The sequence below is a fragment of the Lithobates pipiens genome, unplaced genomic scaffold, assembly GCF_037356315.1.
Source record: "Lithobates pipiens isolate NorthernLeopardFrog02 unplaced genomic scaffold, aLitPip1_a1.2 Scaffold_8, whole genome shotgun sequence".
In the NCBI taxonomy this organism is placed as follows: Eukaryota; Metazoa; Chordata; class Amphibia; order Anura; family Ranidae; genus Lithobates; species Lithobates pipiens.
In genome coordinates, this window is record NW_027507903.1 from 614414646 (window position 1) to 614435402 (window position 20757).

Sequence of the window (20757 nt, forward strand, 5' to 3'; positions counted from 1 at the left end):
TTGTCCACCTGTTGGAGTATACGCTGCGTGGAATAATGGACAGGGCACCAGAGGCAGGAAGAGGAGGACTTCCTTGCCTCTCAAGGTCCCCTTTATCCAGACAGTGTTCCTGCTGTCCCACCCATCACACAGGAAGAGGACGAGGAGGAGGAGGAGGAGGAGGCTTGCGTCAGCATGGAGGTGGAGCCTTATATGTGACATGCCCACCAGGTGGAACTCTACGTTGGCCATGCTGCAGCGGCTGCACATGCAGCAGAGGGCCATCAATGTTTTCTTGTGCGACTATAGCACCAGGGCAGGGTCAAGGGAGCTTGTTTTTTTTTTCACCACGCCAGTGGGGCATGATCAGGGATGCATGCACTGTATTGTCACCATTTGAGGAGGCCACGAGGATGGTGAGCAGTGACAGTGCATGCATCAGTGACACTGTACCTCTTGTCCACCTCTTGGAGCATACACTGCATGAAATAATGGACAGGGCACCTGAGGCAGAACAGAGGCAGGAAGAGGAGGACTTCCTTGCCTCTCAAGGCCCCCTTTATCCAGACAGTGTTCCTTCTGTCCCACCAATCACACAGGAAGAGGAGGAGGAGGCTTGTGTCAGCATGGAGGTGGAGCCTGGCACTCATCATCAGCAGCAGCAGTCTTTTAGGGATGATTTACAGTCCCAAGAAACATGTGGACTTGTACGTGGCTGGGAGGAGGTGGCTGCGGATCATGTTGTCCTTAGTGACCCAGAGGACTCCGGACCGAATGCCTCAGCTAACCTACGCTGCATGGCCTCCCTGATCCTGCAAAGCCTGCGGAAGGATCCTCATATTCTTCGGATCAAGGAGAGGGACCATTACTGGCTGGCCACTCTCCTTGATCCACGGTACAAGGGTAAGGTTGCGGACCTTATCTTGCCACCGCAGAGGGAGCAGATGATGAGACATCTCCGGGAGGCCTTGCAGAAAGGTCTGTGCAATGTTTTCCCAGAGACTGGGAGGTTACAAACTCCTTGTCCTGGACAACATTTTGCTGAGACTTCGGTCAGTCAGAGAAGGAGCGATGGAGAAGGTGGCCGTCTGACCGATGCGTTCAGACAATTTTTTACTCCACAGCCCCAAGGTATGATTGGTTCCAGCAACCATCGCCAGCGTCTGATTTACATGGTGCAGGAATACCTAGGGACAAGGTCAGACTTGGACACCTTTCCCACCGAAAATCCTCTGGCTTACTGGGTCTTGAGGATGGATCACTGACCAGAGCTTGCACAGTATGCAATCGAGCTACCAGCCTGTCCTGCATCCAGCATTCTATGGGAACGCACCTTCAGTGCTGCTGGTGCGTCTGTCCACCGCCTCGGTTGATCGACTGACCTTCATAAAGATGAATCAGTCTTGGATCACCACCAGCTACCAAGCACCTGAAGCTGATGTAACCGAATAATTTTTTTTGAAATGTCACATCCCTTCAAGACTGCCTATGCTGATGTTAAATGACTGTCCTGTTATTTTTTGTTATCCTCTTCCTCCTCAATGATCCTGCTGATATCTTGGAAGAACACTTTTGGTTCTGGGTGATGCCACCAGTCCAATTTTTCAGCCCCTGTTTAACAAGGGCATGTAATTAAAATTTTTGATGCAATGCTATGCAGCAGGGCTCATTCCTGCACTCCAACTAGAGTATATGGGAGAGGTTGCAGTTTTATGGCACCAGCACCAGTGCCTAAGGCCCAATTGTTCAGCCCTTGTTTATCAGGGGCATGTAATACAATTTTTGATGCAATGCTTTGCAGCAGGGCTTATTCCTGCACTCCAACTAGAGTATATGGGAGAGGTTGCAGTGTCGTGGCACCAGCGCCTAAAGCCCAATTTTTCTGACCCTATTTCACAGGGGCATATAATTACAATTCTTGGTATAATATTTCACAGCAGGGCCCGTTCCTGCGCCCCCACCGAGAGTAACTGTGAGGACTTATAGTGTTGTGGCACCAACACCGCAACCACCAAAGGCCCAATTTTTCTACCACTGTTCAACAATGGCATGTAATTACAATTCTTGATATAATCGTTCACAGCAGGGCGCTCCAGCACCCACCAAGAGTCACTTTGAGGGCTTACAGTGTTGTTGCAACACCAACACCTTAGGCCCCCATTTCTGCAGAGCATATAGGGCAGGCCCCTACTTTCAAACATCCAACTTACAAATGTCTCCTACTTGCAAACGTATGATGAGGGCTTACCACCCTCTCAGTACACAGTACAACATTTTAATCCCCATACTCCCAATAGGCCACAGAGGGGGAGAGGTAATCATCGGGGGAAAAGAGGTGGAAGGGGGTCCAATCGAGGACGTCCCTTCAACCGCGACGATTACCATCTTAGAGATTACAATGAGACATCATATTACTCTCCGTCACCTAGACGTGCCCCCCCGAATTCGTATTATGTGGGGTCTCAAAATCATAATGTAGCTCCAATTTCTACATATAACAGGTTTTCTCCACTAAGAGATCAGAGAGACAATGAAATTAGAAACAATGCCTATACACCATCCACATACAATCCACCCAATAGTAATTTTAGAAATCAGGATTTTTGCGAGGATCCATATACCAAAAAAAGAGGCCAGGATCTAAGAGAGGGTGCAGAGGGGGGAAACGACTACAACGGAGGAAAAAGAAGGCGAGTTTGATAGGAAAGGGTGTTTTCAATCTAAGTAAAAAAACTTTTTCTCAAGCAGAGTTATCTGTATTGGATAAGGGATTAAAATATGCACCCCCCAAACGTCTTAATAAATTTAACACCTTCATAGATGTACACAAATTTATTAGGAAAATTAATGTTCAAAGATATCTGACAACCAATCCATTTAGAACAGGGTATACAGTAGCCACGTTTGGCACTGTACATTCAGGATTATCTAACCCGTCTTTATTTGTACCCCCTGTACCTATAGCTCCGGCGGTAAAAAATTTTAAGGACCTTGTACTCGGTGACCTGGAGAAACTTCCTATTAAACATGTGAATAGGTCCACCCTCTCACAGGCCGGTTTTAATTCTTTGTGTGAACAAAAGGAGGTAGTCGTGCGCCCTGCTGACAAAGGGGGTGGGATTGTTATTCTGGACAAAGAACAGTATAAGGCTGAAATGTGCAGGATACTAGAAGAACCGGGGACATATAAATTACTCCCTAACAATCCCACAAGTCTTTACAAAAGACAACTTAAGAGCCTTGTCGAGAAGGGATATGACTCGAAAATTTTGAATAAGAAAGAAAAATCGTTTTTGATCCCTATTGCTCCAAGAATTCCCACTATATATTATCTGCCAAAGATTCATAAAGATGCGATTAACCCCCCCGGCAGGCCTATAGTGAGTGGTATCAATTCTATCACCTCACGTATAGGTCGATATATAGATTTTGACCTGCAACCTTTATTGAAAAAAACTCCTTCGTATCTTAAGGATACAGGAGCGACAATTAGGAAATTGGCAAATATAACTCCCCAGGATGAATGCATTATCGCCACAGCAGATGTGGCTTCTTTATATACTTGCATTCCACATAGAAGGGGTATAGAAGCTGTCCGCTATTTTTTGGATCAAGAAGATTCTCTAGCGTCATTTCAACGTGACTACCTTATTGAACTGCTCGAGTTTGCAACCGAGCATAATTATTTTTGGTTTAATGGGAATTACTACTCACAGCAGAGAGGTGTAGCAATGGGGGCCAAATTTGCCCCCAGTCTTGCCAATTTATTTATGGCAAAGTGGGAGGAGGATGTCGTCTATGCCCACCATAACCCTTCGTTGGCTTTATGGGCAAGATACATAGACGACATCCTCCTCCTATGGAATGGCACACCTGAATCGCTAAGAGAATTTTTTGATATTTTGAACCACAATGATAGGGGTATTTTATTATCATTAGAGATGAGTACCTCTAAGATCAACTTTTTGGATCTAGAAATTGAAATAGTAAACAATAAATTTGTGTTCAAAACACATTTCAAGGAAACAGATCGGAACAGCTTCATTCCCCTAGATAGCTGCCACCACAGAGCGTGGCTTAATTCCGTTCCACAAAGCCAGTTTCTACGTCTTCGGAGGAACTGTACAGATCTAGAGACATTCAGAATACAAGCTAAAAACCTTAGGCAGAAATTTGAAGATAAGGGGTATGATAGAGCAATTTTGGATAGGGAAATATGTAAAGCTGCGGAAATCAATAGAGAGGACCTCATTGCTGAGAAAACACAAAATGTACCTGATGATACTTATAGATGGTCTATGTTAACAACGTTTTCATCACAGCATAGACAGATCAAGTCTATTATAAACAAACATTGGAGTATACTAAAAAGTGATTCTGTGTTGGGCCCCAAGCTACCCGAACAAGCCAAGATACTTTTCAGGGGAGTTCCATCCCTACAGAATAGTATAGCCCCCAATATCCTAGATCCACCTAATCATCCATCCTTTTTCCACAACATGACGGGTTTCTACCCTTGTAAAAAGTGCAGTGTATGTAGATACAATACCTTGGGGAGACGTAAGGCCACTGAATTTACTTCTACAACCACTAATAAGACACACAGTATTAAGCCCTTTTGCACCTGTGATACCAAGTATGTGGTATATTTAATCACCTGCCCATGTGGCAAGCAATATGTAGGAAGGACAATCAGGACATTTGCAATCAGGGTAGGCGAACATATATCTCTTATCAAAAGTAAAGATTCAAAACACACTGTCCCTAGACACTATAAGCAGTGTCACAACAGTGATCCTACAGGAACAGAGTTTTTGATTATTGATAAGTATACGCCACCCTGGAGGGGGGGTGCCATGACCAGGGGCGTATCCAAGTTAGAGACGTATTGGATATACACTATCAAGTCCTACTCCCCGTTTGGTCTAAACGTGGAGTGGGACATCAATGCATTCATCGACCATGGTTGATGCATGGCGTTGGGTCCCACTCCCCGTTTGGTTTGGACTTGGTGTTCAATATGGATGCATTCATTGATGATAGTTGAGGTTTGTCCATCTCTTTTATCTATATCTTTATTTTATTTTATTTTTCTCCTCCTTTTTTGGTATATACGGTAGAAATATGTGGGGAAAATGTACTTTGTGCGTACTCGTAGATGGTTAAAGGTGACTTGGGTTTGGTCCACCTAATATGTCAGCACATATTACTTTCGGTCTCCTTTTGATTAGGCCATTATATCAATAGAGCGCCATATTTGAGCATATATATATACACCTCAAAACTTATGACTATATTTAATTTTACTAGTTTTTATATATTTTTAACTTTTTTTCAATTTTTAAAATTCGATTAAAAAACCCCTTTTTTGCGTAGGCCATCGTTTATATAAGAGTGTTACGATGTAATAATCGCCTATCCGATTGGATTCGGTCATATTTTTCTATTCATTTTTCCGGTAATACCTTTAGGTAGATTTTAACAACTTCTTTGGGTAAAATTACTGGAAAAAACATTTTCTTCGAAATTTGCCTTCTTAATTTACTTTTCCTGTGAAATATGGCTATACAAGCTAATATGCGATTATAGGCACTGTGTTCCTATTGGATGCAGCGTCCGAATGTTTAATGTTTTTCATTTATATATATTTTTTATCTATTTTTTACCAATTTTTCCTACTAGATATATCCCTCAGCTCAGAGTATATACTCTATATTTTCCCTATTTAATATATATAAGAGATTTGTTTTTGCACCGATCTGTATATCACCTTAGAGATGGCGTTTTTTTACACGTCTATTTATGTTTTGAGTACGGGGACACGGAAGTGACGTTATGGCGCCGGGATGTTGACCCATGTTCGCACTCCATTGGATAAGGTTGGTGCGTTCCAGGCTGACCACTTCCGTTCGTGAGATACGCGGGGGGGTCACGTTTATTTTACTTCCGCTGAGGTTAAAAGATCGGCTGAACATTTCAGTGTTTATGCCTGCGTTCCATTTGGACGTTGCTGGCGTACGTTAGGACGTTCGCTTTTGTTGTTTAGATACACGGAAGCGATTCGTCCAATATACATAAGAGTATGGGACGTACCAGTTGTTTGACTAGACCCTTCACATTATTAAAAAGAGGCGTGAAACGCACGCCGGCTGCCATGTTGGATACCGGAAGTGATGTGTGGTGACACTGATGGAGGAAATCCAGGCCTGATTGGGGGTCTGGCTATATAAACTGGAGGGCTGCCTTGAAGTTGTACCCCAGATGATGTCTGCTTAAGACGAAACGCGTCGGGACTTCACTGCAGCCTGAGATTTTATTGAAAAAGCGCTTATGTTCTTTGTACACGTGAGTTTGATAATTTTTTATTAAATTACTTGAAACGAAAAATGGAGTTACACTATTGTGGTCCCTGCTTTCTTCCTCTATATCTATCCCATTACCTATGATGATTTATGTGGATGGAGACACACCGCAGAGGAAATAGCCACACTTGAAAGTCTTCCAGAAAAGGACAACACCCCAAAAATAGCCTATGTATATCTACAAGCATATATGATCCTCCAAATATAATTTTGAGTAGGATCTATTAAATCTGGTAAGCCCCCATTTTATGTGGTGGAGGGTTCACGCGGTGATTGTGTGATCATTCCTTGGAGAAGGTGTAGGACTATTTTTCACTTCATCGTATCACACACAGAAAATCTGAAAATTTGGAGAACTCTTCACTTGTTTCCATGCTGTTTTTCCATTTTTGGATATATTTTTTCATATATTTGTTTGGACATTCTAGCTTTACATACTTAGCAATGAGTGTTTAAATGTTTTTTTTTTTTTTTTGCACAGTCCAATACATATATTGATTACATTGGTCACATTGTAATGTGGTAAAAACAAATAAGCGCTACACTGTTTTTTACAAAATCCTACTTGCAAACGGAAGGAGACAACAGGAAGTGAGATGAAAAAAGGCGGACGGCCAAAAACATTATACAGGGATGATAACCCGTCCCTATGGACGGGTTAAAAAAAGCTTAAAAATAGATTTTTTGACTGGAGCTACACTTTAAAAATGTACCAGTTCAAAATTACAAACAGATTCTACTTAACACAACAAACCTACACAGTCCCTGTCTTGTTTGCAACGCCTGTATACTGCTGTTCTGAGTATATAGGGCCTGGGAGCCCCACCCCTTTCTTTTTTTTTATTTGGGTACGGGGTTCCCCTTAATATCCGTACAAGACCCAAAGGGGCTGGTAATTGGCAGGGGGGCTACCCATGCCATTTTTCTCAATGATTTTCATCTGTATTGCCGGAACCAGATATTACATTAAAACCGCAAGCAGTTTTAAATTATTTTTTTACGCTAAATGTCATTTTGTGAAATAAACATGGGAAACATATGGCACTTCACAGGCATACTATAGACACCCCCCAGGCATGACATTTAAAGGAATATTTCACTTTTTTTTCACTTTAATCGTCATTAAAATCAGTGCTCCTGAAAAAACAGCCGTTTAAAAAAAATTTAGGCATTGACCCATGTCCCCTGGGGCAGGAGCCAGGTCTGCAAACACTTTTTAGGACAATATTTTGCATATTAGCCATTAAAATTAGCACTTTTTATTTTGAACGTTTGAGTCCCATAGACTTCAATGGGGTTCTAAAGTTCGCACAAAAGTTCTGGTGCGAACCGAACCGGGAGGGTGTTTGGCTCATCCCTAGCTGGCAATGCTATTGAGAATTTAATATTTCTCTTTGTTGTTCATCACCACTATATACTTTACTGAAGTCTGCTACATCATGTGTGATCCTCTTACCGCAGCTTATGACCGATTACGATGGGAGATTGGAACACTGGCCGTTTTCTCATCCTCCTCTTGGTTTTGGTATCCATGTTAGTTTGCACCATGTTGACCAGGTGAAGGGAATAAACAAACTGGGCGTTTTTGCAAAAGACCTCTTCTTGATGCTCCCGGAGGCCTTCTTCTATGCATTTCACAAACTCCTGCATGGAAACAGTGAAAAAAAAAAAAAACGCTCAACCAAATCCCAGTAATTTTTTTATGTTCACGATATTTAAATGAGCTTTTCATTCTTTTATTTAATATAATCTTTTAATAATATTTTTAATTTTCACAGTTGCACTTCTTATTTAACGATTTGCTGTACCAAAATGTAAGCATTAAACATTAGCCGCCTTAACCAGTTGTAGACGTCTGAAGCTGGGCATTTAAGTTTGTTGTGATGCCCAAGGCCAGTAGCAGGGTCTTTTGATTAGTGCTGACATCATCAGTAGCCCATCCTGTGTCCTCCCCATTGTTGAAAGTTGTCTGTAAGTTGGAGACAAGTTGGTCATGGTTCTAGGAGTGCTGATGGAGCACATTCTAGAACAATGCAGCATTGTATATACACTAGATTACCAAAAGTATTGTGACGCCTGCCTTTACACAAACATGAACTTTAATGGTATTCCAGTCTTAGTCCATAGGGTTCAATATTGAGTTGGCCCACCCTTTACAGCTATAACAGCTTCAACTCTTCTGGGAAGGCTGCCCACAAGGTTTTGCTTTGTGCACTGGTCCAAAACATTTGGTGGAGTGGGGGGATTATGGTGTGGGGTTGTTTTTTCAGGAGTTGGGCTTGACCCCTTAGTTCCAGTGAAAGGAACTCTTAAGACGTCAGCATACCAAGACATTTTTGGACAATTTCATGCTCCCAACCTTGTGGTAACAGTTTGGGGACGGCCCCTTCCTGTTCAAACATGACTGCGCACCAGTGCACAAAGCAAGGTTCATAAAGACATGGATGAGCGGGTTTGGAGTGGTGAAACTTGACTGGCCTGCACAGAGTCCTAACCTCAACCCGATAGAACATCTTTGGGATGAATTAGAGTGGAGACTGCGAGCCAGGCCTTCTTGTCCACATCAGTGCCTGACTTCACAAATGCGGTTCTGGAAGAATGGTCAAACATTCCCATAGATACTCCTAAACCTTGTGGAAAGCCTTCCCAGAAGAGTTGAAGCTGTTTTAGCTGCAAAGTGTGGGCCAACTCAATATTGAACCCTACGGACTAAGACTGGGATGCCATTAAAGTTCATGTGTATGTGTAAAGGCAAGTGTCTCAATATTTCTGACACTGGCTACTAATCTTTAGTGGGGCCATCAGCTTTTAAACGCATTCACAGCACAGAAACATCAGCCACCTTTTGGCGTTTGGACATTAAAGCCGGCCCCTTTTCTGCTGCACATATGTGTTACACAGGCAGCAACAGGGTAAACTTGGAAACTCATTAATAGAAGGTTTCAAAAATCGTGGGCCTTTAATTGGGCTGTAATGCCAGAGGCCGTTAGCAGGGGCTTCTGATCATGCAGGACTGTTATTGGCTGAAGAGTGCTGATGTCATCGGGAGCCTATTGCTACCAGCTTCCCATCATCAAAAGTTAACTGTGAGTTAAAGGTGACAGCTTGGCCCCAGTTCTGGGGGTGCCGATGGAGTACATCTTAGAACAATACAGCGATGCATATGAAGCCGGGTAAAGCCCCGTCCTGGGAAGAGGGAGAGATAGTGGCATGGGAGCATGTGAGGGCTAACTGATCACCAATGGAGTAGGCGTTAACATTTTCAACAATACAGGAGGGGGGGGGGGGGGTTAACACCTTTTTCTGCCATGACCACCAATATGGGGGTGGTTGTTAACACCTATACTGCCATGACCACCAATACAGAGATGGGAGGTGGGGTTAACACTTTCACTGCCATGGCCACCAATACTGGGAAGGGATGGAGGGGTTAACACTTTAATTGCCATGACTGCCATAATAGAGGATGGGGAGTGGTAACACTGTCACTGGCATGCCCATCAAAATGGGGGGGTTAACTTACCCTGCCAGGACCACCAAAGTACAGGTGGTAAAATATTACTGTCTTGAACATGAATACAGGGAGGATGGGAGAGGGGGGTTAACACTTTCACTGTCACGACCACCAATACGGGGGGGGTTAACATTTTGACCGCCATGACCAAAAATATAGGGGGAATGGGAGAGTTAACTGCCATGACCACCAGTGTGGGGGAGGCTTAACTTTCACTGCCATTGACTATCAATTTAGGGTGAGTGTGGTTAAATTTCACTGTCACTGACCACCAATGCAGGATAGGGATGAGGGGTGTACCTTTCACTGCCACTGACAACCAATGTGTGGTCATTTTATTAGTACTGACACCAATGCTGGGGGTTATTATTACTGTATCCACTGACATCAGTGCTGGGGGTTATTATTACTGTATCCACTGACATCGGTGCTGGGGGTTATTATTACTGTATCCACTGACATCGGTGCTGGGGGTTATTATTACTGTATCCACTGACATCAGTGCTGGGGGTTATTATTACTGTATCCACTGACATCAGTTCTGAGTGTTATTATTACTGTATCCACTGACATCAGTGCTGAGTGTTATTATTACTGTATCCACTGACATCAGTGCTGAGGGTTATTATTAGTGTATCCACTGACATCAGTGCTGGGGGTTATTATTACTGTATCCACTGACATCAGTGCTGGGGGTTATTATTACTGTATCCACTGACATCAGTGCTGGGGGTTATTATTACTGTATCCACTGACATCAGTGCTGGGGGTTATTATTACTGTATCCACTGACATCAGTGCTGGGGGTTAACAAAAATGTTATACTCACCTGCTCTTTGTAATGGTTTTTGCACAGAGCAGCCCCAATCCTCCTCTTCTCGTGTCCCCCGCAGGCGCTCCTGGCCCCTCCTTGTTACCGAGTGGCCCCATAGCAAGCTGCTTGCTATGGGAGCACTCATGTGTGCAGCTCACTATAGAACGGGCTCTGGGAGTCCATAAGACACACAAAGAGCGTCCCCACTCCCTTCTCACTGGCCACAATTGACAGTAGCAAAAGCCAATGGCACCCACTGCTGTGTCTCAGCCAATTAGGAGGAAGAGATCCAGGAGAGAAATTGCTCTTGTGTACATTCCTGGATAGAGATGGGTCTCAGGTAAGTATTGGGGGAGTCTGGGGTTGATGCTACACACAGAAGGTATATAGAATGCATGTAGGTAAAAAAACATTCAGCCTTTACAACCATTTTTAACCATTTTCCAGTCTCCCTTACCGGACTATATTCCACCCATTTGTTCTCTCCTTCTTCATAGTAATATTTGTAGTTAGTGTGGAACTCGGTGTGGGACAGGCTGAGGTAGAGAGACGTCGGATACGATCAAACGCTTGGCTGTTTTGGATGGACATGGTGGTGACGTCACTTAGAATTGGCATTTCAAACCCACTGCTAGGAGAAAGAAGATCAGCGTGAGATTGACAAGAGAGCAGACAAAAATTAAATCAAAGTAAAAAGTAGATGTGATCCCAATCGTATAATCATATAAAAGCTATAAAACTGAAATTTAATCTGCTTCTTTTTTTGCCTTCCATGCTTTCATTCCCCTCCCTCAATGAGCAAATTTTTTATTTTTTTTATTTTAGGCCTGTGTCCTTGTGCATCATCCCAACAAGGACACAGGCCGCAATAAAAAAAATTTTTTTAGTTTATCTTCTATGCCCCTATTGAATGACCCTCACTTTCTGTCCCACTGATGGTGGTCAATAAGTCAGGAAGTGAAGGTAAATCTCCCCAGTAGATATACACAAACAGCATTAAAAAGAAATTGCAAGCAGTCTGGCCTCTATCATAGGAGGATGTAGCCAGGGCCGGTGCTTCCACGAGACCCTAGGTGCTGCCTAGGGTGCCCGGACACTGGTGTTCCTACTCTCTACTCTCTGCAGCAAGCAACTAAGTCTCTGCATCAGCAGGCAGCCGCCGCTCCATTCACACATAGTGTCAGAGGCGCAGCGGAGGACTGTGTCTGGGTCCCGACTCCTAAATGAATGGAAGCCAGCAAACATTCATTGATGGGTGTTGGTGAGGCTGCATTGATGGGCGCTGGCGAGACTGCATTTGATGGGCACTGGTGAGGCTGCATTTGATGAACACTGTTGAGGCTGCATTGAGGGGCGCTGGTAGGCTGCATTTGATGTGTGTTGGTGAGGCTGCATTTGATGGAAACTGGTGAGGCTGCATTGAGGGGCGCTGGCAGGCTGCATTAAGGGGTGCTGGTGAGGCTGCATTTTATGGACACTGGTGATGCTGAATTGAGGGGCGCTGGTAGGCTGCATTTGATGTGTGCTGGTGAGGCTGCATTTGATGGACACTGGTGAGACTGCATTGAGGAACGCTGGTAGGCTGCATATGATGGACACTGGTGAGGCTGAATTGAGGGGTGCTGGTGAGGCTGCATTTGATGGGCACTGGTGAGGCTGAATTTGATGTGCACTTCATTAAAAAGGTGGGGTATACATGGGCAGGTCAAAGAGAGTGGAGTCAGGGGTGGAGCCAGTGGGGGGGGGGCGGCAAAATTAGGTTTTCGATTAGGGTGCCAAAAATTCTTGCACCAGCCCTGGATGTAGCTCACGGAAAGGGAGAACAGGGCGCTAACAATATGCTGGGCTGGAAGGGTTAAGTGGCCACGCCTTTGTTCCCTATTAATTGTAGTCCCCTCCCACCAGATGACATCTGTGGAATACAAATACGCCCCCCCAAGCCTTTAGCCTGGGCTGGTAGTAAAAATATAGCAGCGGGAAAGGGAAGGGGGTAATTGTCCATTCCTACAGGAAAAAAATGAGGGGTTATTTCAATATGAGTGACTCAAAAGATAAGGCAGCAGCAAAGAGGGCTTCCACAGAGGAGACTGAGAAGTACGGTAGAGGTCGTCTATGGAAGAGGCCACAAGCACAAACTAATGCAAGAGCCAAGTGGTTTTTCCACCACCACACAAAACGTCCAGGTGGTTGCCCTAAAGGCAGTACAAAGAAAGGCAGCAATGAGACCTCAAATAGTAAGAAATCTAAAAGTGGGAAAACCAGTGGTATAAACGAAATTGCTAAGAAACAAGGAGAGGAGGATGAGGAGGAAGAAAAAGAGGGGGCACAGCAGAGTCATCAGAAGACCAGAGACCTCAATAATAAGGCAAAAGCCTACTATGTGAATATGAATAGTGTAACAATACAAACGATTCTATTGTATCTCCAACCAAATGGAAAAAATAAACCAAAATGCATAAACAAATAATGTAAAAAACCCTTAAAGCGGGAGTCCGCCGGGAGTTCCGCCGTTTTTTTTTTTTTTTTTAAAAGCCAGCAGCTACAAATACTGCAGCTGCTGACTTTTAAAATAGTGACACTTACCCACCCAGCACGCCCGCGATGTCAGCACCCGAAGCCGATCTCTCAATCGTCTCTCGGGTGCTGCCGCCGCCATCTTGGGTATGGGAATCAGGAAGTGGTCATTTCCCGGTTCCCTACTGCGCATGCGCGAGTCGCGCTGCGCAATAAGGATGGTCCCCGCTGTCTCTGGGATCCGTGTGTTTCCCAGCAGGCAGCGGGGGACTTTCGGAAAGGGGCGTAGATTCTGCGGAAAGGGGTGTACCTTCTGCAAAATTTACGCTGGAAGTGGGTGCAGATTTTTTTTTTCTATTCAAAAAGCCCATGGCGTGCAAACACACCCAAAAAACTTCCACCCGGTGCATAAAAAAAGTGCACACACATAAAGAGTGACACACTAAAAAGTGCAGACGGGTGTCTGATGTCCTCCAAAAGAAGGACCATACCCTGATCCCCCGGAGCGTTAGGCTCCAGACAGGGACTGAGGTACCAGACTCAACATGTGGGCCCCGGACAAAACCGGAAGCCCTCCTTTCCCCGGGAGGACTGCCGAAACAGAACCTCCTAGGTACTTGGTACTGTGGGGGCTTCGCCGAAGGAAGACCCCCCCTCATGGAGATTGGACCAAGCCAAAAGGCCTATGTCCGCTCTCCCAGAGACTTTCAGGATTGGTCCGAGGACCGACACCCTACTCATCAAACATGCAGTGACAAACAGTGACAATACATACAATCAAAAAAAAAGTGAGGAAAGGGATAGTGAAGGAGTGAGTGAAAAAGGTGGCCATTGTGTAATACAATGACCGGCCCTCCGGCCAGGAATCAAAAATTCCTCTGGTCCTAGCCAAAAGGCCGGGCCCTAGAGGCAGGTGTAAAAAAGCGTGTATCTGGTGACGTGACCTAGGTGCCTAAATCAAAGTGCAGGACGCACAGTGAAAGAAGGCACCCCTGGACTGCCACTCCAGGGGCACATCACCATGGGCTTTCTCACAGAAGCGTCCCTGGCCCCCAACCCAGACCACAACAGCCCCCACCCTAGTCAGGAAGATATGGAGATCCAGGAGCTTAGTGAGACCCGGATACTTCAGGTCGCACATCACTCCCCCTAATTATATTCGGGACGTACTGGCCGCTCCCCCCCCCCCTCTAGAGGGGAACAAACGTTCCAATCCCGAAAGACTGACCGGAGCTAAAGCTGCCACAATCCAGGCCAAAAGGCCAGGGTCCCCTCCCCTGGCTTCGACCAAGCGGTTCTCCGTCCCCATCAGAAGGCTTCCCTTTCGGCTACGAACCGCTCCAGGTCACCTTTACACCAGCAGGCTTTGCATAGCAACCGCCAACCCTGCTCCACCTCGCCGTAGAGACAGGGACGGAAGCAAGCGCCACCTCCCGGTAACTGATAAGAACAGATACTACACTTGATCTTAGCCAAAAGGCCGAGAAGTGGGTGCAGATAATGTATCCAGCCTTTTATACCTGAAAATGGTGATCCAGACGATCAATAAAGTATTCCTTTGGAGTGGGGGACAATCACATACCTAGATGCTCATTGTGACCCTCTGTATTGGGGGGGTCATTAATTTCTGGTAAGAAGTGAATTCAGACATATGGTGGTGGATTGAATATTGTTCATCTATGGAGGATTTTGTGTAATCTATTACAGCAGGACTTTTTTTCTATTCATCAATTTTTCTGTTTATCAATTTTTTTATAGAGACTTTTTTGTGTTTCACGGGGTGTTTTCCCAATTGAATTAATTAAAACACGCTGTTTGTATCACTCTTCACTTAGGTGGTCTCCTGCCCACTTAAGGGTAGGATAGAAAGAATTTTACATTATTTGTTTATGCATTTTGGTTTATTTTTTCCATTTGGTTGGAGATACAATAGAATCGTTTGTATTGTTACACTATTCATATTCACATAGTAGGCTTTTGCCTTGTTATATAGTGCACTTTAGCGCAGCTTATTTTCTTTTTTATGCAACACTGTACCCAAATCGATCTTATCATTTTGTTCACACAGATAGAGCTTTCTTTTGTGGAAATTTGATCACTGTTTTATTCTTTTATCATATAAAGGAAAAAAGACCAAAGATCTTGAAAAAAAAAAAGGATATTTTCTACATTCTGTTATAAAACATATCCAATAAAATAAAAACATCTAATTTATTTATACATTAAGGCAAAAATGTATTCTGTTACATGTTTTTGGTAAAAAAAAAAAAAAATCACAATAAGTGTATACTGCAGGGGTGGCCAACCCGTGGCTCTCGAGCCGCATGCGGCTCTTTGCCCATTTCCATGTGGCTCTTAGACCCCATTCACACCTGAGCGTTTTGTAGCTTGAAGCCTGAAGCTACAAAACGCTGGAGGGGAAAAAATGTATTCTCAATGGAGATGGTTCACATCTCCACTCCATGTCGCCTGAAGCCAAACGCCTGACGCTCAGACAAGTTCCGTACCCTTTTTTGTCGCTCGAATTGAGCAGATTTGGGCGTTTTTCTTCTTTTAACATTGACCTTTTGCCCTGCACAAAAAACGAATCGCGGTAAAAAACGCAGCAAAATCGCGTGATTTTCTGCTTGAAAACGCTACGCTCTGTGTGTGCTGCATGCTTTCTGTGATGTTTTTTTGAAGAATTTACTGCTAGTTCAGGCTAGAAGACCCATTAACTGTTTATTGTTATCCTGACCAGTTCACTGTTTGTAAAGCCGCGTACACACGGGCGGACTGTATGGCCTACTTAGTCCGTCATACAATCCGACGGACAGTCCGTCATACTTTCGAATGAACGGACTTGACCACACACGGATGCACAAACAGTCCGTCGAAAGCTTGTGCGATGACGTGTACAGCACGTACGACGGGACTAGAAATAGGAAGTCCAATACACAGCAATGCACCCTTCCGCCGTGTAAATCCTTTCTGAGCATGCGCCATTCTTAGTCCGTCGAACTAGCCTACTGACGAGTGGATTGTCCGCTGAAACCAAAGTATGACGGACAGAATTTCGAAAAATCCGAAATACTTAGTACGCCAGACTGCACGCTGAAAAAGTCCGCTGAAGCCCACACACGAGCGGACTGTCCGCTGAAATGTGTTTCGACGGACTAAGTAGGCCATACAGTCCGCCCGTGTGTACGCGGCATAAGACAATTTGTATTTTGGAAATTAGATGAGCTGCTGTCTTCTGTCACATGGATGTACTTTCAAAGGAAGATTACTGACTTGAGGAAAATGACTGGCCTGTGGTCTTTGTAGTGTTAAAACAGTGTGTGACATTTACAATAAATCCAGCTGAGCAAAAGTATGTTTGTATGAGGAAGGGATGGGGTGATGTTCATGTGTGCCCATGCGTATGATGTGGCTCTCTGCGGTAACTCGGTAAAAAATGTGGCTCTTGGTCTTTGTCTGGTTGGCCACCCTTGGTATACTGTATTGTCAAAAATATTGGGATGCCTGCCTTTACACGCATATGAACTTTAATGGCGTCCGTAGGGTTCAAAATTGAGTTGGCCCACCCTTTGCAGCTATAACAGTTTCAACTCTTCTGGGAAGGCTGTCCACAAGGTTTAGGAGTGTGTCTATGGGAATGTTTGGCCATTCTTCCAGAAGCGTATTTTTGAGTTCAGACACTAATGTGGACAAGAAGGCCTGGCTCGCAGTCTCCTCTCTAATTCATCCCAAAGGTGTTCTATCAGGTTGAAGTTAGGACTCTGTGCAGGCCAGTCAAGTTGCTCCACCCCAAACTCGCTCATCCATGTCTTTATGGACTTTGCTTTGTGCACTGGTGCGCAGTCATGTTGAAACAGGAAGGGGCCATCCCCAAACCGTTCCCACAAAGTTGGGAGCATGAAATAGTCCAAAATGGCTTGGTATGCTGACATACTTTAAGAGTTCCCTTCACTGGAACAAAGGGGCCAAGGCCAACCCTTGAAAAACAACCCCAACCCATAATCCCCCCCTCCACCAAATGTATGTTAGAAATCATGGGGCTCCACAATTTCTAACAGCAGACCTGGTGCCTGTACCTGCTGCCTACTCGCAGTATATTTACTGTGTGTGGTCGGAAGGTAGTTAAACTGAATTGGCAAGGACAGTCTCAAATGCATGATGTGTTATGCCCATTAGTCTGTGTTTGTGTTTCTTGTTTTTAAATTGTAGTCATCTCAACGGTTTAAGGCTGGGTTCACACTGATCCAACATGGACAAGCGCCCTCCTCCTGGACAATACCAGGTCACATGCCCTCAACATTGTTGGGTGCCAAAAATGTGTCAATAATAAATAAAACCAGTACACAAGGTCCTTTATTAAAGTAGCTCCAATGTGTCTCTCCCTCCGATTAATTATCCTTCCAGTTCTTCTCTCTCCGGTGATGTCTTCATCCTCCAGGTCTTCTCACTGCACTGATGTCTTCTTCCTCTGATTCTTCCCCCAGTTCTTTCTTGCTGCACTGATGTCTTCTTCCATTGGTTCTTCCTCCTGGTTCTTCTCTCTCCGCTGTCTTCTTCCTCTGCGGTTCTTCCTCCAGTTCTTCTCCCAACACTAGCTCCCGCTGTAGTGTTAGCTCCGCCGAGGAAGAAGACTGCGGAGAGAGAAGCACCAGAGGAAAAAACAGCGGAAGAAGACAGCAGCGCAGCGAGAAGAACTAAAGGATGAAGACATGATCGGAGGGAGAAGACACGTTGGAGTTACTTTAATAAAGGACTTTGTCAAAAACCTGTGTACTGGTTTGATTTATTTCTGACACTTTTTTTTTTGGGGTGAATGAGTAGGGGTACTATGTACCCCATACTCTTTCACATAGGGTGAGAGGGCCGGGATATGGGGGAGCCCTTGTTAAAGGGGCTTTCAGATTCCAATAAGCCACCCGCACGTAGACCCCCACAACCACCACCCAAGGTTGGAAAAGTTTGTATTTAAGGCTGGTGGACTTTAATGGTGCTGTAACAATTACGATACACGTATATAAACAAATATTGTTTTATTGAATTTACATCAACAAATTTAAAACAAACAAATTTAAGAGAGCAGCTCTGTCTATCTAAACAGAAGAGGTGCAACTGAAAGAGGTGGTAATTCCAGTTTACCAAATCTCAATTATGCTGACAAGCTCGACATGTTTTGAGGAAATTCACTGCTTCTTCAGGAACTTTTGTTTGCATAATAATGTATTAAAGGAACAGAGACAGCGTATAATGCAAACGAAAGCTCCTGAAGAAGCGGTGGATTTCCACATAACATGTCGAGCATGTCAGCATAATTGAGATTTGGTCAACCTCACTCAGTCAGCCTCAAATACAAACCTTTCCATTTTGATAGGATGTATGTACTCCCTTTTTACTGCTTATACATTGGCACTGTATCTAAACACCACCCAGGGTTTTTCAGGAAGAGCCCTTGTCCCCATCCACATGGGGACACGGTGCTTTGGGGGTGGGTGTGGTGCGCAAAGCCCCCCTGCCCCAAAGCACCCACCACCCCATGTTGAGGGCATGTGGCCTGGTAGGGTACAGGAAGGTGGGACGCTCGCTCCTCCTCCCCCCCCCCTTTCCTGACCTGCCGGGCTGGATGCTCAGATATGGGTCTAAAATCGATTTTGGTGTGGGCCACACGCAATTTTTTTTTTTTATTTTGGCGTGGGGTTTCCCCTCAAGATCCATACTAGACCCAAAGGGCCTTGTATGGAATTGGAGAGGAGGGGCTGAACAACGTTTTTTTAATTTAATTTTGGCGTGATGTCCCCCTTTAAGATCCTCAGCGCACAAGTCGTTTGCCAAAGTCAGATAAGTTAGGATGATGATCTGACTTCAATGATATTGAATGGGCTGAAGTTGGACCAAAGAAGTGCAGGAATCTTTTTTTAACGTCGGACCGACTTGTGTCAGACCAGTTAAGACGGCTCTCGTAGGGAACCATTCATTTATACACGTCATGTGCTCCCAAAGTCAGAGCGTATGTTGTACCAGTGTAAAGACTATCAGTATTTTAAAAAGGCTTTTGGCACAAACACTTGAGATCTGGATAAGAAAACACTGTACTAGGTTCTTTACGTAGAATTGACAATAAAGTTTGCAGTATTAATGTAAAAATGTATTGCTTTTCTTTGCTTCTCCTACTTACTGGTGGAATCCGGTGACTTGGCACGTAGCTGGGTCACTGTATAGCCTCTCCAGGACCAGTTGAGCTCCTAGGTCAATGTTAAACCAACCCACTGTGGCTTTATACCTCAGCTGCCATACATAGGGCCATGCAGTGTGGTGCTTTGGGCACAACAAACCCTGAAAGCATTGACCAATCAAAAAGTTTGAACATATATCTATGTCATCGTCTAGGTGGATATTGTAGTTATTATAATTTAATGGCACCAGTTCTCCATTATACAGTGTGACCTCACTGGGCAAGTTAACTGCTCTAAAAGTATTCTCAGTGCAAAATTCCAATTTTTCTAAAGCTATTTCTTCTTCTATGGGATCCAGTCCAATGATCTCTTCTGATGATGATATCTTCCTCCTCTTCCCTTTAATTAGATCCATGTCCCATTGAACAGCTGGCGGCCTACTTTGGAACTACTATTTATTCTGAGTTAAATATATAGAGGGTGATGCATCCTCTTGATTGTATATTGATACATATCCAAGAAACTTTTCTGGAAATGTTGTGGTGAGCTAGTTGCATAGAGCGTTTCTTTCTAATGCTCCTAAGTTTGGTGGGGTAGCTCTTTAAGGGCAGAGGGGTTGTCCTTTGGCTCTATCACAATCACTTTTAGCGGATACCATTTATCCAGAAACCTTTGCTAGCAAGCTTGGACACAGTGGATGTGACAATGAGCATCTGGTATGGCTCTTTCCACTTGAGAAGATGAGTTCTTGGGGTTCTGTTTTTTTTTTCCTACCATAACTCAGTCTTCAGGCTGAAGTCCATGCGTCTTTGGATCAGCTGCAGGGTCTTGCTGGGTGAGCTTTGATTTCTGTGAAAAAGAAAAAGACTTTGGTCAATTTGGTAACATAAGTGATTAGTTGGTCTTGGCCTTTTTGTAACAAACATTATTTTCTTCACTAAGGGAATCTTATGAAAAAGGGGACTAATAAGAAAATAGACCTTGTTTAGTGATGGGGAGCAGGGATGGACCAAACACCTCCCGTTCAGTTCGCAGAAGAACTTCAAACAGGGCAAGTGTTCTTACCCGAACAGCGAACCCAAATGAAGTACCCATTTTGAAGGCTTATATGCAACTAATAGGCCATAAAAAAGGTATGGGGGTCTGGGTACTGCCCTGGGGGACATGTATGAATACATTTTTTTTTTTTATAAAAAAAACGGAAAATTTATGTCAAATACTTACCGTAATTTTCCTTTCCTGATGGACTCCATGGCAGCCTACGTGTGGGGTTTAGTCCCGCCTCCATTACCCTATAGGACGACACTCCCATAAATCTTTGCTTCCTGCCACAGGCTGTGTTCGGTAACTATCCTACTCCAGCCATTTGGGAGGGAACTCCTGCTGCCATGGAGTCCATCAGGAAAG

The 20757-nt window shown here is 44.4% G+C and overlaps 1 protein-coding gene and 1 pseudogene across 1 annotated transcript in view; both read right to left on the bottom strand.

Moving 5' to 3' along the window:
- LOC143961393 (protein mono-ADP-ribosyltransferase TIPARP-like) overlaps positions 1-20117 on the bottom strand; it is a 31434-nt gene extending 11317 nt beyond the window's left edge. The window contains 4 exon segments of the mRNA XM_077470661.1: positions 7798-7985; positions 11127-11197; positions 11200-11297; positions 19353-20117. Coding sequence (XP_077326787.1) covers positions 7798-7985; positions 11127-11197; positions 11200-11297; positions 19353-19765 — 770 coding nt within the window. The 5' untranslated portion in view covers positions 19766-20117.
- On the bottom strand, positions 14585-14675 carry LOC143964639 (U2 spliceosomal RNA; annotated as a pseudogene).
- Positions 20118-20757: the final 640 nt, after the last annotated feature.